The sequence below is a fragment of the Mastacembelus armatus genome, chromosome 19, assembly GCF_900324485.2.
Source record: "Mastacembelus armatus chromosome 19, fMasArm1.2, whole genome shotgun sequence".
NCBI classification, from domain to species: Eukaryota; Metazoa; Chordata; class Actinopteri; order Synbranchiformes; family Mastacembelidae; genus Mastacembelus; species Mastacembelus armatus.
The window spans coordinates 8,044,454-8,060,377 of NC_046651.1; the positions used below are offsets into that span (position 1 = coordinate 8,044,454).

Below are 15,924 nucleotides of genomic sequence, written 5' to 3' on the forward strand. Positions count from 1 at the left end.
TATGTGTGTGTGTGCAAAGAGAAAGGCAAAAGACAGAATGAACAAACCCAGTGGTATAACACAGAGGGAGCATCAGGGGCACCAATAAGAGTTGTGCACGGTAATAAACCTGCTGCTTGATTTAATGACATTCAAATCCCAAAGAACAGCACAACATGCAGTAATTAGCGTTATGATTCAAGCTGCAGTCATGATGTGATCTTGCACCACAGTCAGCCTGGAAGTTATTGGTCGTGGATTGCCATCTAGTGGGCATTTTTGGCAAGAGCATTTTTTTTTTTTTTAAGTTTATTAAAGGAAAACAAAATCACATTTGCTCTGACTAAAAGACAGCTAATACTCACATACATGGCCTTTTAAGTTGATTAGTTCAGCCACATCTGAGATCTTGAGAGGATTCATTGAACTGTTGAATGAAACAAGACAAAAGCACATTTTTACACATTTAAGGGAATCAAGGCAGCTTGGACATGAAGGGGAAGGCCTGTAGTCACTGATACAGGTGGGATGGTCAATACCTTAACTATCTGCCCAGTTAACAGCTGAGATATGTGCTGTTTTCTTCAAACACCACTGTAAAACTCCACTTGCTCCAGGTGAGGCTTGAACTCACAACCTCGGCATCACTCTGCAGGTTACTGTCTTATAAGTACCGCGCGCTGACCGATTGCGCCACTGGAGCCTGTTGACAAGCTGCATTCGACACTGATAATGTGAAATAGTCCTGAAACATTAGGCCTGATCCATCTTTTATCACTTCTATCACTAAAGCCACATTTCATTTATTATTACTTCTGTCTTTCTGTTACCTCAGCTTTCTCTCTTCTTGTCCTTGTCCGCTTCCCTCTTCTTTACCCTCTGCTGTAATTCTAGTCTTTTATTCACTCAAGGTTTCTGCCATTTTCTGTTCCTCGTTTTTTCCTGTTCCTCTGTATCTTTTATTCTCTGCTGCAGCTCTTCAGATATCACGCTGCTGGTATAATTATTTCATTTTTAATGCACCGTGTCCCTTTCATTCTTCTTCTTTATTTTGCTTATGTCATGTTTTTGTGTCAATTTTCCTTCACATCCAGTCAGAGCTTTTCATTATCATCTATTCATTTTCCTTTTCTTTATGTGTTCTCATTCATACCTGTAGTGTCTGGGATTAACAGTTTATAGAAAAAAATGACCTTCGTAGTATTGATTCTGAAATGGGTATTGATCAGTTTGTTAGGCTCAAGTCAATGAGGCCTAACTTAAATTATGTAATAACATTTTTTTAAAAAGCCTTGAAAAATGTTTTGCTTTTGATATTCTTGAGTTTGTGAGATAATTCCTCAGTAATTGGCTGTATTTCTGTTTACATGCCTCACAGTATTTGTGAAGGAACAGCAGATACAGAAATACCTTCTGTTCTCTTATATGATTACAGCAGCAAAAGCTAACATAAACTTTAGTTCTAACAAAAGCCCAGTGTTTTAAACAGCATTGTGTCATTCATTGTTATTTACCTTCACTTTTCCTTTTGTACTAGCCAAGAAAACTCACCTGAGAAGTACCTTTGGTCCTCCTTTGTGTGCAGCACTAATTACATCCCCCCTCCCTCCAACAATACAAGCAAAGTTCCATGTGGCTATTAGGTCCAACCGTGGCCTTGCTGCACTAAAATGCCTCCCTCTTCAGGGCCAAAAATACTAAAGGATAGGTGGAGTCATTTTCTGTGTTAACAGGATTTTCAACAACTTAAAACAATTCTTAAAACAAGTCTTAACCCTCAACGGCACTGATCTCAAACTTTGATATAGATTATATGATTGGAACAATATGTTACTTAGAAGTGACTATAGAAAATAATTTCATGGCCATTTACTTTCAGGATCCAGTGGCCTGAGTTTAAGCCTCAACCTCTCCTGAAGCTGTTAGATTTAGGTTTCTGGTGATATCTTTAGTGAGCAGGCAACACACAAAAGAGAAAACCTTAAGTGTTTTTATTGTTTATTGTCAGGTAGCTAAAACGCCACCACATTGAATAAAAAAAACCCCTCTGTAATTGCTTTCACAATGGAAAAGATGAACATACATGTGTGCTATTTACAGATGTGACACAGTGTGAATACAACAACAAAAAAAAAATCAATCCATCTGTGACAGAAGTGCATTAAAGGCTGTAGCGTAAAATAAAGCTGCCAGGGTGGTACAAATGATATTTTACATGATTTGATTTGATGATAAAAGTGTTTCCACAAACAGGACCCAGAATGTCAGAAACTGCTGACACAGACAGACGGCACAAAAAGACATGTGTTTGCAGTTGTGTGTTTGTAAGGCACATTTGAGCATTTCAGAGGGGGTCTCATTTCTTTTTACTTTAAGAACTTCCAGTAAATAGACAAGACTGACATCAATAAAAAGAAAATTAAAAAAAATAGTTGTGACTCTCCTCCAGTGTGTCTGGTCATTGACTAGCCCAGCTAGAGATCAGTCACACATAAATCAGGTGTTAGTCTGTTTCAGTCAAGTTTTGTTCCATGGACGTGAATATTTTTATTTAGAGGGAAGTCTTCATGCAGAGCCTTTATTCATACTGCGCCTACTGAAACCTTTCCAAGCAGTAGGCTACAGCAAGTACTGTAGACATTCACAGGTCCACCTAAAATCCTGAAATGCTGAGGCCATTCCAGGAGAAATGTTCCTATTCAATCACAAGTTGCACTGCAGCTGAATAATTTTCGAGCATCAGCAACATCCAATGCTGCGACCGGTCCAGCTTCAGTGCACGTCAAAGAGACAGTCCCGCTGACGTTTCGAATGCTGACGCTCAGTGGAGGTGTGCGTTCAGGTCATACTTCTCACAGAACTTGTCTGTGATCGGGATACAGGTGAGGTTCTCGCACCAGTCACACTTCACGGGGTAGACATAGAAGAGAACGGCCAGGGCGGAGAGTAAGCCCAGGAAAATCAGCAGAAAGACACAGATCTGGACCCGCTTCCGGTACATGTCAGAACGTCCAAAACTGAAGATAAAAAAAAAAAAAACCTGCATTAATCATTTCATAATGTAGTTTAAAAAAGCAAACACATACATCTTTGTAGTTTAACTATGTCCCTGGGTTTACTTACCCATTGCTGAGAGAACACAGCTACAGTCTCTCATTACACCCTAAAACAACAAACATCCTTTTACTTCACCTACCTGATGTACGGCAGGAAAGCGAAGGACAGGAAGAATCCTGACACAAAGCCACAGATGTGGGCAAAGTTGTCTATCCAAGGAAGCAAACCGAAGGAGAAGAAGAAGGCTGAGATGCCCAGCAGCTTAGCAAACGCCCTCCACGGCCGCTCGAGGATCTGCCAGCTCTGAAACAGCTCCACAAACAGACATGCCAGGATCCCAAACTGGCTGCCTGCAGGACCCACCTGACAGAATAGAAGATAATGTTACACAGAGCTACAAAATGAAATCCATGCTTATTGTAGCTCAGTTTAAAAATATAAACTGAGAAAGAGAGAACTCTGTTAAGAGTTTATTTCTGTCTCTTTAATGCTTAATAGTAAATTGATATGTCTGTTTAAATGTGACTGAGGTTTTCATAATGTCATAATATCGAGCACTTCAGGGTTACATAGAGAACTGTATTTGGTGTATGTTTCTGTGTTTGAGGGAGATACTGTACCTCAGCTCTGTAAGGCAGGAAGATGGCCGAGGCCAAGTTGCCAGTGATGCCGCTTAGCATGTAGATGATAGAGATTCTCAGCCAACCGGCCAGTTTCTCAAGGTCCCTCAGCACCGTCATCTGGAACAACACTGACACCAGGCAGTGCAGGATCCTACAGACACAGACAAGACAGCCAGCATGTTTTTTTTTTTTTTCAATTTAATCCATATCCACCTGATATTTAACACTTTACTCTTGCTGAGGTAAATATAGACATAAAAAAGAGGGAGGTTCAGTCACCCAGCATGAAGAAAGAGAGACAGCCAGAGTCTGGAAAACTGGTCTGGGATCTCCGGGTTGAGGAAAGGAAGCAAACCACACACATCATCCATGCAAGCCACCTAGAGAAGATAGAAAAGGTGAGGAGACACACAGCTCAGAACAGTCCAAAGTCCTTTCAACACACACAGCATTACAGGTTCCAGTGGCGCAATCGGTCAGCGCACGGTACTTATAAGACAGTAACCTGCAGAGTGATGCTGAGGTTGTGAGTTCGAGCCTCACCTGGAGCAGGTAATTTTAACTGTGCCAACCAAATCAAAGGCAACACTGATCCATAAGGGAACTAGGACAGTAATAAAAAAGGGTTTATCTGTAGAATTACTGGACATGAATAAAACTGAACACAAACTGGGGTTGAGTGACGAAAGAGTCAACACTGCACACCTAGGCCAGCTGGATTTAAAATTAATCAACATAAAAGTTTTTCTTTACACCAGATACCCTTTGAAATACTAAATAAGAAGCAGCAGGCAGACTGATATGCAAAGGTTAGAAATACATTAAGGAGCACTTTGTGCACTTTGTTTGGCCTACCTGTGAGCAGAGAGTAGCCTCCTCATGGAAGTAGCCATGCATAAAGTTGCAGTATTCTCTGGAAGTGATTTCACAGCTACAACATGAAACACGTCATTAGCTTCATCAACAACAGCTCCCAGAAAAAAGGAACATTCAGAAAAGAAGAAATTTTGATGTACCTAAAGTTTTCTAGGTTATTAGTGTGGTGAAAACACAATATTCGACATTTAAGCATGAGAGCTGTCAAAGATTACTGGTAAATATGCAAGCACATTAATTATTGGTATTAGATTTAGGAGTGACATTGATCATTACCGTCCTTTGGTTCCAATGCAGCAGGGCCGGCCTGTGATGGTGCAGTCTATGTGGGGCAGGCTGGTGTGATTTCCAGAGTTGTATTTTGTACAAACCTATAAATCATAACCACAGGAAACATTATCAAGGACATGACCTAAATTAAGTTCCTTAAATGATTTAAATGCAGATACAATAATTAGGTTGAGGAATTGGGCATTCTCTTCTGTGGCCATTTTTAGAGGCTCTGTACACACGTGAGTCACATTTCAGTTCAATCTAGCACAGTAATGTTAGAAACCTGAACGTAAACCATCAACACAAAAAGATCGGCTCTGACAACACTAAGGCCTGTAATATGAACATAGCCTAGCGTTGTCAATGTAATTATGCTCACTGGCCACTTGGTGATGTCATCAGGCCAATCATGGGGTGAAACTGAGGCTGGCTCCAGGCAAATTCTGCAAGAGCAAAAGTTTGAAAAAAAAAAAACTGAATCAGTCTCAACAACAGTCTCCACATGGAGGAAAATGATGTCTGCTGTATTTACTTTACTTAACTATGTCAGCAGGCTGTTGCTCCTAGTGTTAACTAGGTGTAATCCATTAAAAAATAGATATGATATATGAAGAGAAAAGCATTTTCATGTTACCTGGGGTCCTGATGGCACACTGCACCATGCAGGCGTAGTTCACCATTCAAATAAGGAGCACTGGGGTGCTGAGGCCACTTCACCCATACTGCCAGGGTACTCTGCAGGAGAAGATAAACACATGGGTAAATCTTTTTTTTTTTTTTTTTTTTTTTAATCAACCGTAATTTACATGCATTTTAGTTTATGCAGTGGTTCCTGTAAGACGCTGTGCCTTTGTCAATACAGCTGTAAAAACTTTGGCTTTGCTGACCGAACACTCCTCTTGTAAAGTCTGCAGGCAGCCAGAGCGATCGTTCCTCACACAGCAGCCTGACTCCCTCTCACTCGCTCTCTTCTCCTGTATCAGTTTGTGGATCTCTTGGTCTTGTCGCATGCATGGTGAGAACTTGGCTCCCAGGTGGATCAGCGCCTCCTGCAGGATGGGGGGGGGGGGGGGGGGGGGGGGGGGGGGGGTGAGATATTATAGCTTCATGAAGTTGTGGCTCTACTTCTTTGTCAGTTATTAATAGAAACTGGTAAATGGTAGATACAAAATACTTACTGAGCTTGGACCAACCCAGAAGTTCTGTTGTTGCACAAACTTGACATTTTCATAAACTCCTTTGTTCCTCAGGACCTCAAAAAACATTACCCATATTACCCAATGAGCCATTTTCAGAGAAACACAAATTCACCAACAAACCAACATAAAGATTAGAAACACTGTAAACTATACTTACAGAATCAACAGTTTCGTGTTGTGAGAAGCCCACAGGAGCAATACCGTAGATGGTGACAGCCAGAATGGTGACGAGCAAATGAACAAATGTGATCCAATAGGTGAAGAAAGGCCTGAAGAGAAGGGGGGACGATTTCAGGTTCAGTTGGCTTGAGACAGTCATCCTCCAAGGAAAAACAGAATCAGCTCTTACCTGTGATCGTCCATGTCCTCAATTTGCCTTTTGACAAAACTGTCAATGCGCTTGCGGTATGTCCTGTTTGTGAGACGACCGACCATGCCAAGCCCATACGGCCTCTTTTCTCGTGCAAACAGCTTCTTAACAGGGAGCACAATCCTTTGTCCCCGCTGCTGATGGCTGCCAACACTCACCACTTCCTGTTTCAGTCGCACCTTAGGCTGGACCAGAGAGGCATCTTTCGCCTTCCGCCATCCTCGCTCTAAAGGCCTAAATCGAGAAGGAGGAACAGGAAAATCAAGGAATGAAAACTATCATGTTATAAGGAGACTTGTACTTAAAACAGTGTCTTCAGTGCTGAAAACGTGTTTGGCTGAGTTTCTCCTCACAACTGCCCTGCAATGCGACAGAGATTCATAGATGCATTTGAAGAACACATTAAAAAATAAAAAAAACCCACAACATGAGGTGACTCCTCTCCAGTTCTTTCTTATCCAGCGCACTTCCTGTGAGCTCACTCTCATCCAGCTCTTCGATGGCAGCCTCTGATGGTGTCTCGAAAACCTCATCTGCATAGCTGGACAGCTCATCCTGCAGGCCTTCCTGCAAAGATGACAACTAAGTTAGCAATTTTGATAATATTTTTAGAAAGAGTTAGAATTCTTAAAATAACAGCAGCAAAAAGAAGAATGGCTTGTCAACAAAACTACAAAAAACATGACATGACCTGAAGGGCTGCATACTGAATGCTTCAAAAAAGTGAAATTACATTTGATTTTAAGTGAAACTAAAATACAGGGTGTGGATGCGTGTCCTCTGCTCACCCTGGTGAAGAAAGACGTGTCCAGCTCGTCAGGGAAGTCCACAGTGTCGTCTTCCAAGAAGCCTGGAGGCAAGAAACTCCTTCTGCGATGTCGCCCAGCTGTGCCATCCCCTAATGTCCGGCCCTAAAAAACAGCAAAAACATCAATCCCACACGAACGTCATCATCATATTTTCCCCATCAAATCTTGCCAACAATGGAACGTTATCTGGTATTATTGCTACTGAATTCTCTTCAGGAATTAATGAAGTTTATCTTATTATCTATAAAAAAGTGAGGCATGTAGGCGTCTCACACAGCAATATATCAGCATGACAGTAATTTAAACAGTTTTTCAGCCTCTGCCCACACCACTGGTGTTATAGAGGTTGATAATGGCTGCCACACAGCATTTACCATGGGCATGTCAGTTCTATCTGCAGCAGTGGCCTCTGTGTGTCACTGAATTAGCCCTGCACTGCTGCAGAGAGCACAGTATTTGCTGTGTATTTTCATGAATGATGAACTCCCTCCCTGCTCAACACAAACTAGTATATGTGACAGACACTTCACAGACACTTCACAATATAATGTATGTAGTTTTTCCTGAATTCTCATCCCCAAAACATAAGATAATGCTTAAAGCGTCTGCATGTATATAGAAATGTGCAGACCACATTGTGTAACACAGTGGAGATAGTGATCCATTGCTGTTTTTCCATAACAGCGTATCAATGCCTTTGGTCTGCAACTATTCGGCAGTGTTAGAGAGGAGCAGATACAGCTGGCAGCAGCTTAGCCTGCAGCACAGAGTTTGCAAAGCACAGAACATTTTGTGGTTGAACGATTTTGAAAAAACATTCTGCATTCTGCATAAATGAAAAATAAACACCTTCATTAGTGCTGCTGCAGCCTTGAGGCTCATAACTGCAACAGACTCTCGCTTGCGTCGTCGTGGCAACCGGTTCAGGGCAGAGCGGGAGCTGGAAAAAGAGCACAGGGAGGCGGTCCCGGGCGTGATGGGAGTTTGTGGGACACTGAAGCCGTCTACCTCTTCCACCATGCGGAAGGCACGACCGCGGGCCAGGGGGTCTATGATCTGCACACACACAAACGCATACACACACACACTTTTTCACACTCATCTGCTGCGCCGCATACAATTAAACAATAAACAGCAAAAGAGTAGTAAATAGCAGGGAGGGAAATAACACATCTAAACTAGGGTTAGACTGATGTATCAGGTGAAAAGTTGCTTTTTAAAAAAAAAAAAGTACTTAAGATTTTTCAGTGATGGGACATTGAGAGCAATACACATTATTGTCTATTATCCACCCAGATTATAAACCATAATACTGGTCTGGGGATTGAACCAGCATCAAGCATGTTTCTCTACCCTTTAGGCCATCACTAACATTACATATTATATTTATAATCAGATACCGTTCTTTATAGATGTGATGAAATTAATATAAAAGATAAGAAAACAAAAGCTCAAGAGTTAAATTTATATGTTAAGATAAACTGGCATATTTGCCCACATGAAGATTGACCCATGTGACATGAAGGTGCCTGCAGTTTGCTTGATTAAATACTGTCCAAATACTGATGTACTATTTTAATCAGATTACAGAAAGAACTACCATCAATCAAACCCTAGGTGAGATGACAAAGCAAAGAGGTAAAGCAAGCACTGGAAATATACAATAAAGTAAATACTGTGAACGAGTGAAGGGAAAATGTGTGAGAGAGTGAAAGGTGAATAACTGTGCCATCTAGTCCTCGACCCCCCCCGGCTCTGGCCTACCCTCTGCATGCCATAGTGGTGGTGACTGGGGTGGTGGGGTGGTAGGTAGAGGGGAGGAGGGGTCTCAGTGCTGGCCAAGGAGATGTTGTCCTGGCTGTGCAGCTCCATCTCCCTCATCACCTGTGCTTTAAGACCTCCATAAAGATGACTGCAGTGCTGCAAACTCTTCTTCCTCCATCGCTGTGTGCTGTCACTATCCTTGCTCACCCCGAACCAGTCAGCCGTGCCCCTAGAGAGAGAGGTGAAAACAGATTATTTGGCGTGTTTAAAACATAAGAAATCGGAAATGTTGATATCAGAGAGCAATAAACAGGTTCTATTCTCCATAGAATATTGAAGTTTCGCAAAATTTCCACAACACTCATTAATATTTTGTTCAAGGTCGGAAACTTTTGTCACAGTACAAGCTATGTAATTCAGAATTGCTACTTTAAAATGTGTGTACCAGAAGTTTCAAAAGCCATCATAGTAGCTCTTTGTGACAAAAATGGACCGAGCCAGAAAACTATCAAAGAAATTGTAATAATTATATTCACCCGTCAGAAAGTGCAATTATACTCTGAATACTCTTTGATGGACTGAACTGTACATCCCTCCTGATTAGAAAAACAATAAGCTGATTGGTGGACTGATTGCATCTGCTTGTTGAGGATTAATTGGCTGGCTAACTGAGACATTTGCTGATTACGATCTCGTCTACACTGATGAAGAGTTCCATACAGATAAAAAATACAGGAAACATCTGGTACTGCAGGCTTTAATTGTATACCTTTACCCTTTTCCTTTGGTATCTTAAATATCAGCACTAAATGGACAGCTAACTAATCCATAGTTTATTACAAATTATTTAATATATTTAAAATTGCAAAAAGAGACATTTTGATCAATTTGAGCTAAACAAAGGATGCTCATGCTCATTCTTTCTTGGATTTTAACTCCATCCATTTTTCTCTGTGTATGTCTGATTGCATGGACACTGCAGACCCAGCTTAGAAAGCCCTAATTGAAACTACTGTCTTGTTTCCTAACACGGCCTACAGCCTTCTGTTCTGTCAGCAGCAAAAAAAAAGCAGATGTTGGCAACAGTCCTTTAGTTCGTGACCTGGCTTGGCTGCATGTGTTTGTAAATGTGCATTCAGCCTGCACTGCCAGATCCCTTTTCTATGAAACAGCTCCTGCTTGCCAGGCTGCATGTTCACTGATCGGGACGAAGGGAGGCCACGCTGGGGAAACTGTTTGGAGAGCAGAACACCCAGTAATAAACACTCAGACCTCATCATCAAGAAAGACGCCAGCTGGGGAAGCCTTTTAAGGTTGCGCAGGGGCAGGGAGGGGCCGGACCTGTTGTCCTTCCATTGAAAAATGTCAGAGAAAGCAAAGAGGGGTAGGTCTCACTTGCAGGAGAGGAGCAGATGTAAACAGAGAGACAGTAAGAACTAGGAGAGGGGCAGGTCCTAAAATGAAATACACTGAATAGTAAAACGATACCATTCACTAAACATCCACTTCACTGATGGCAAAACATCACTGTGGCAAAAAAAAAAAAACTCAGCCGCAGTGATTACAGGCCTATTTCAGGCTAGATGACATATGTTTGTGCTTGTTCAGATAAGAGTCTCAGTGTGCACACATGCACCAACAGGCTCGCACGTCACTTTCATCCACACCAAAGCAAAAATAAAATATTCATGACTTCTTGATGACGACACAGATCCATCACACATCAAAGATTAAAGTGATGCTAAGCCACACAAATTAGTTTCTATGTCCTCCAGGTAAGGGTGGTACACAGGCAGCATCAATCTCCTGCACCATAATTGCAGGCTGTAATTATAGGCTTAGACACACTAAGATTAGATTAATGGGTAAATCTTACAGGCTACCAGTGATCAAACAGAATAAAACAAAGATAGGTAGAGGTAAAGATGTGTGTGGATAATCTGTTTTAAGTTTACTGGTTGGATAAATCCATGACTGAGTGCGGTTTCCATTATACTTCATGTATAGCTCTATATGGCTAAACATATCAGTTTGCCAAAGTTTAGGTAACAGCAAATTATTTATGAGTTGTCATGTGTTGTTGCTGTAACAGTAACTCAGCATGTAGTCTCTGAATAGATAGGAATGATCTCACTGCCCTAAACTAAGCTAAACCTAAAATAATTTCCTTATTCCTGGCCTTAAACGGGACATTTTAGTGTAATACTAATTCTGTGGGTACTTTAAGACAGAATACAACTTAATACATTTACTCTGCTAAGCTGTAATAAAAAACATACTTTCATTTTATACTATTTACTTCTACTAAGAAAATGTTGTTGCTATCTGGTGTCGGCGGTGAAGGAAAGAGTGGTGAGGACCCAAATGAAGGACACAGCAGGCTTTTATTCTCCCTGGATCGTCCAGGGCTCAGGCAAACACAAATAATCTCCGCCGTTAGTCGGGCAAGCAGACAGGACAGAAACGGGAGCGGGAAACACAGGCCGTCGTACACCTCACACACAGACGCTATACGTCTCATTATCATCATCAATGCTCCGACAGGGAACGAAGGAACAACCGGGGATATATATGCAGAACTCAAGACACAGGTGAACGTAATCAAACTAATGAGCAATGAAAACACAAAGCTACCTGGAATTAACACAACAGAACCGGAAACACAGGAAACTGACCAAAACAAAAGACAAACAAGAAACAAGACTCGGGGCCTAACAGTTGTACTTTTTATTCCACTTTATTTACTTCCTAGATAACTTACAATTCCAGATATTACACACAAAACCTTTGATCATGTTAAACTCATTTTAGCTCTAAATACTAATAAAACTTAAAAACGTGAGACTTTCAGAGCATTTTAACACTGCAGTATTGGTAGTTTTACTTAAAGAAGGGATTTGAGATTTGGGGAAATAATATTAGTTTTGTTGTCAAAGGTTAAATGAGAAGAGGGACATTAAAATGGCTGGAAAAGCTATCCTGCCTCCCTCTAGAGAGTAACAAAATTAAGCTCTTATGATATTATTATTATTATATATTAATCCTCATTTTATTGGTTCAAGCACCATGGAGTAAAAAAAACCAAAAAAAAATAACACACTCACATACTTCCCAGAGCTTAGCAGTATGACATGAATATATTTGGATGTTGGATGAAAAACTTCAGCAAAGCCCAGAACATAAGATTAAAAGCTATTGCTGTTCTCAGATAAATTCTGTATCTTTCTTTTAATCCTTCCACAAGGAATGAAACATCTCAACAGAGGCTGTGTTCAGGATTTATATCTGTGTCTTGTGCTGATTAAAGATCAACATATTTTTGTCACACTCACCTGTCTAGAGAGCTCCAGGAGGGGTCCAGGGTCTGGGTCATACCTGAAGGGGGCTGGGACTGTGTAACTGTACCACTTCCATCATCAGCATCACTAACATACGGTCCCCGTTTACGCCATGAAACTTATTAAACCCGGATCCGACGAACGCAAACTGATCCTCTGCAGATCACACATACACTATTCCATAAGGGGATTTCCTGATATCCAGGCCAGCGGTGCCCTGTAACACTCAGTGTTACGCAAAACGAGATGATCATCACACATCCAGACTCACTGTGTCCTGCTCAGTGAGCTCCTGGTTAATCAAAAGTTGGAGGAAGGCTGGCTGCGATCTCCTTGGTCAGATGGGAATCTGATCTCTACAGTAAACGTCCTGGTGTAAATAGATCCACAGAGGAATTCCAGTTGTCTTCCGGCTGGACCCACTAATTCAGCACAAAATGAGCGAGAGGAACTTAAATTTTCTGACCTTGTGTCACCAACACACAACAGAAGTTTCCATATGTGTATATGTGGGAAACTGTGTGGATGTGTCAGTAGCTGGCAGGCCTCCCAGTATCCCTCTTCATAAGTCAGCGTAAAAGGTTGTGACCTACTCGGCAAAGGAGACAGCAGCTCTGGTCCTTATCAAACTGAATATCCTCCCCAACTAAACCCCTGGTGATCACTATAAATGAGGTTCTTCTGTCTGTCTGCCTTGTTTTGCAGGAGTCTGTGTAAACACCAGTTGTCCGTCTAACATACCAGCACTCCACAGGAAATGGTAGATTAGAAGGAAGGAGCGAAGAAAGATGGGACATCATACACATTAGGAGGGAAGGACGGAGAGCACTGGGACATGCCTGGACATGACACACACACACACACACACACACACACACACACACACACACACTGCGGTAGGAGCACCACAATGGTTTAGCTTCTGCAAATCATAGCCCACAGTGTGAACCCCACCTTGCTTTGCTCACGTCAGAAGTTAAAAGACGAGTGTGTGAATTTCAGCTCGAACACCTATTATTACAGGCATATTACTTGTGTACCTTTGTGGCCTGAACTGTCAAAATGAATAACTTTTTGTTACAGAAAATGACTCATAAAGACTTTGTCTGCTGTCCCCCAGATCAACAAACATCAGCCTGTCCTCCCAGGACATATGCATCACATCACACACACAGATAAACACTTTGTACAGTAGAAGATTTATCCAGCATTCATGAACTCCTCTGACGAGGGGGTACCTTAGTTAACCTCCAGAAGTCATGAACGCACATATACAAACCTCCCCTCAGTCCCAATAATTCTCTTACAAACATCAAAGACATGAATTCACGCACATGAGGCCTCGACCTTATGAAGTTAAGACACCGCTGTGTTCAAACATTTACATTCAATTTAAAGCTGCAGGACAGGGCGCTTTGATGTGGCCCTCATGCCGTGTGAGGCACATAGATAGTCTGTATGAGTAACTGTGTTATTTTGACTGCCTCAAACCACATGGCTCAGTGTGCCACCTGGACTGCTCCTGACAGACCTTCTATTTGCATTTGTCATGTGTTGTTAGCATTTTGTATTTGTGTTTCTTTGTGGGTGTGTGTGTGGAAAAGCACTGAGGGGGAAATAACATTTTCCCTCCCGTTTTGGTCTCCACCAAGTCCTGATGCAAACAGTCGTCTGTAGCTACTAAAAGCTTCATTATGCCCACCAGCTATTTACTGACTGTCTGTTTGCCCTATTGTACAGCACAGTGGATTATTAGACCTTTTTCTTTAAAAACTGTTGACTGATACTGCATGGACTTGCAGATATATTGTACTGTCCTTAGAACAATGCTATGATGCAAAAATGTTTCATACAGCTCAGGTGCCTGCAGGTTTTTTTGTGGCTTGTTTGGACTGGCCTGAATATTTTCCTGAACATTAGATCTGAAAAAGTGGGAGAATAGAAATGTTGTATATCCTCAGTGTTTTAAAAAAAGGTATTTCAAAGGGTATTTTTCTCAAAATCAGGGTTGTCCTATACCATATTTGAGGCAATATGGTACTCATGGCTGCTTTTATTTGCACCATATGTTCAGCTCAAACTGTGGTCAGCAAAGTACTCAGTTAAACTCAGTTAAGCAATGAGCTTCAACCCATTAATATTAGCTGTTTTAAACAGTCCTTAAGTTCAGAGTAAATCATTTCCCTTTTCCTTTTTATCTCCCCTTAAGTAGTTTAAGTAAATAACATTTTAAAGAGTTCCATGCATTACATTTAACAACCCTGTTTCGAATATTAACCTTAGTGTGAAAGCAAGACCTTCAACCTGCTGTCATCCCATCCCTCCCTCTCTACTTCATCACTCCTGTACCTGATGATCTGTTTGGAAATAGATGAACGCCGTCGGGTCAGTATTTTGGGGATGCAGGATCTCCGTCGGAGAGGTGACACCCTCCCGGGGCACCTCTGGCCCTTTGGGGGAACTGTGTTGACACGCTCAAAGTGCACCCTTTTCCCACTTATTTGCAGCAAGAAGAGGAGAAGACAGGACAGCAAAAGCGGAAAAGCAATGTTAAATAAGGCAAAATCAAAGAAAGGAGAGGAGAAGAAATAGGAAAAGAGAAGAAAAGATTCATTTATGTTAAATCAGAAAAGAGGTCAGAGTGTAAATGAGTGACTAAATGACTTATAAAAGCAGGGAATTATTAGCAGAATACATGCAGAAGTCAAAGGTAATAAGTAGAGGTAGAAAATCAGCATAAAGGAAAGAAGACACCCTCTTAGTCATATGTCTCTATTAGAGCGTGTGTATGTGTGTCTAACCTTTTGATGGACTGTGTGATGGAGGGCAGTCTCTCCGGAGGAGGTCTGAGGTAGTTGTTGGAAGTTTCCAAGGCAGTGATGCGGGTCTGAGGGTTTTCGCCTGGTATGCTAACACTACGCAGACGCTTTACTGGCTGCAACACACACACACAAACACACAAATGATGCAGCCACCCTTGTTATTTAAATGTGAAGTAAGAAAAATATGAGGAAAAACAACAAAAACATGACTGTTCACAGCACCACTGTAGCAATTTGGATTATATTGATTTCTGTTTGACAAAAAAATCCTGATTGGCTGAGGATAAGGTTGAAAGCCTGGGGCTAATATTTTTATTTCTTAATGTTTTGGAATAATAATAAGTTAATAAGTCTTTGGTTATGTGTCCATTCTTGTATTTATCTCCTTTTTTAAAAAGTCTAGTTGCTCTGATCATGTCTTGCTTACCTGGGTGACTGCTGGAGGTTCGTCCGGGGTCACCTGGATGGTGGGAATGTCCAAGCTGAGCCATGGCGGCTTCTTCCTCTGCAGGCTGCTGGTTCTGCGGCCCGGCTCATCCATGCTCGCTGTCTCCCCCTACACCTGCCAGCTGGACAATCCAAACAAACACAAAAATTCATTTGTAGGATAATCAAAGTACACTCAGAGACATATGACAGCAAAAAACGTTCAACTGTCAAAAGCCAAAAACCAAAACTGACCAGCGGTGAACTGAGAACTTTAAGCCATTGGACAGTATGTGCAAATGTTTACATAAATTCAGCTGAAAAAATCCACAGAGGGGCATGTGAGAAACAAAGTTGTCCAGTGACTCAAAGACAGTCTATTCCTCAT

At 41.5% G+C, this 15,924-nt stretch overlaps 1 protein-coding gene and 2 non-coding genes across 7 annotated transcripts in view; 1 reads left to right on the forward strand and 2 right to left on the reverse strand.

Moving 5' to 3' along the window:
• Positions 1 to 588: 588 nt before the first annotated feature.
• Positions 589 to 682, reverse strand: trnai-uau (transfer RNA isoleucine (anticodon UAU)). Its single transcript has 2 exons — positions 645 to 682; positions 589 to 624 (listed from the first exon to the last, which is right to left on the reverse strand). It is a non-coding gene; the product is annotated as a tRNA-Ile (tRNA).
• Positions 683 to 2,515: 1,833 nt separating this feature from the next.
• rhbdf1b (rhomboid 5 homolog 1b (Drosophila)) overlaps positions 2,516 to 15,924 on the reverse strand; it is a 28,205-nt gene continuing 14,796 nt past the window's right edge. The window contains exons 2-19 of one of the 5 annotated variants that reach the window (XM_026315347.2): positions 15,538 to 15,679; positions 15,090 to 15,223; positions 9,071 to 9,179; positions 8,036 to 8,242; positions 7,166 to 7,288; positions 6,802 to 6,944; positions 6,357 to 6,611; positions 6,165 to 6,276; positions 5,987 to 6,061; positions 5,696 to 5,857; positions 5,443 to 5,543; positions 5,188 to 5,251; positions 4,812 to 4,906; positions 4,515 to 4,590; positions 3,939 to 4,039; positions 3,657 to 3,810; positions 3,176 to 3,399; positions 2,516 to 2,996 (exon numbers count right to left, since the gene is read on the reverse strand). In XM_026315347.2, the coding sequence (XP_026171132.1) occupies positions 2,801 to 2,996; positions 3,176 to 3,399; positions 3,657 to 3,810; positions 3,939 to 4,039; positions 4,515 to 4,590; positions 4,812 to 4,906; positions 5,188 to 5,251; positions 5,443 to 5,543; positions 5,696 to 5,857; positions 5,987 to 6,061; positions 6,165 to 6,276; positions 6,357 to 6,611; positions 6,802 to 6,944; positions 7,166 to 7,288; positions 8,036 to 8,242; positions 9,071 to 9,179; positions 15,090 to 15,223; positions 15,538 to 15,651 (2,445 nt within the window). In that variant the 5' untranslated portion in view covers positions 15,652 to 15,679 and the 3' untranslated portion in view covers positions 2,516 to 2,800. Of the gene's footprint in view, positions 2,997 to 3,175; positions 3,400 to 3,656; positions 3,811 to 3,938; positions 4,040 to 4,514; positions 4,591 to 4,811; positions 4,907 to 5,187; positions 5,252 to 5,442; positions 5,544 to 5,695; positions 5,858 to 5,986; positions 6,062 to 6,164; positions 6,277 to 6,356; positions 6,612 to 6,801; positions 6,945 to 7,165; positions 7,289 to 8,035; positions 8,243 to 8,950; positions 9,180 to 12,282; positions 13,060 to 15,089; positions 15,224 to 15,537; positions 15,680 to 15,924 lie in introns of those variants that run through there. The other 4 variants (XM_026315346.2, XM_026315350.2, XM_026315351.1 and 1 more) reach the window with 4 other exon arrangements.
• Positions 4,117 to 4,210, forward strand: trnai-uau (transfer RNA isoleucine (anticodon UAU)). Its single transcript has 2 exons — positions 4,117 to 4,154; positions 4,175 to 4,210. It is a non-coding gene; the product is annotated as a tRNA-Ile (tRNA).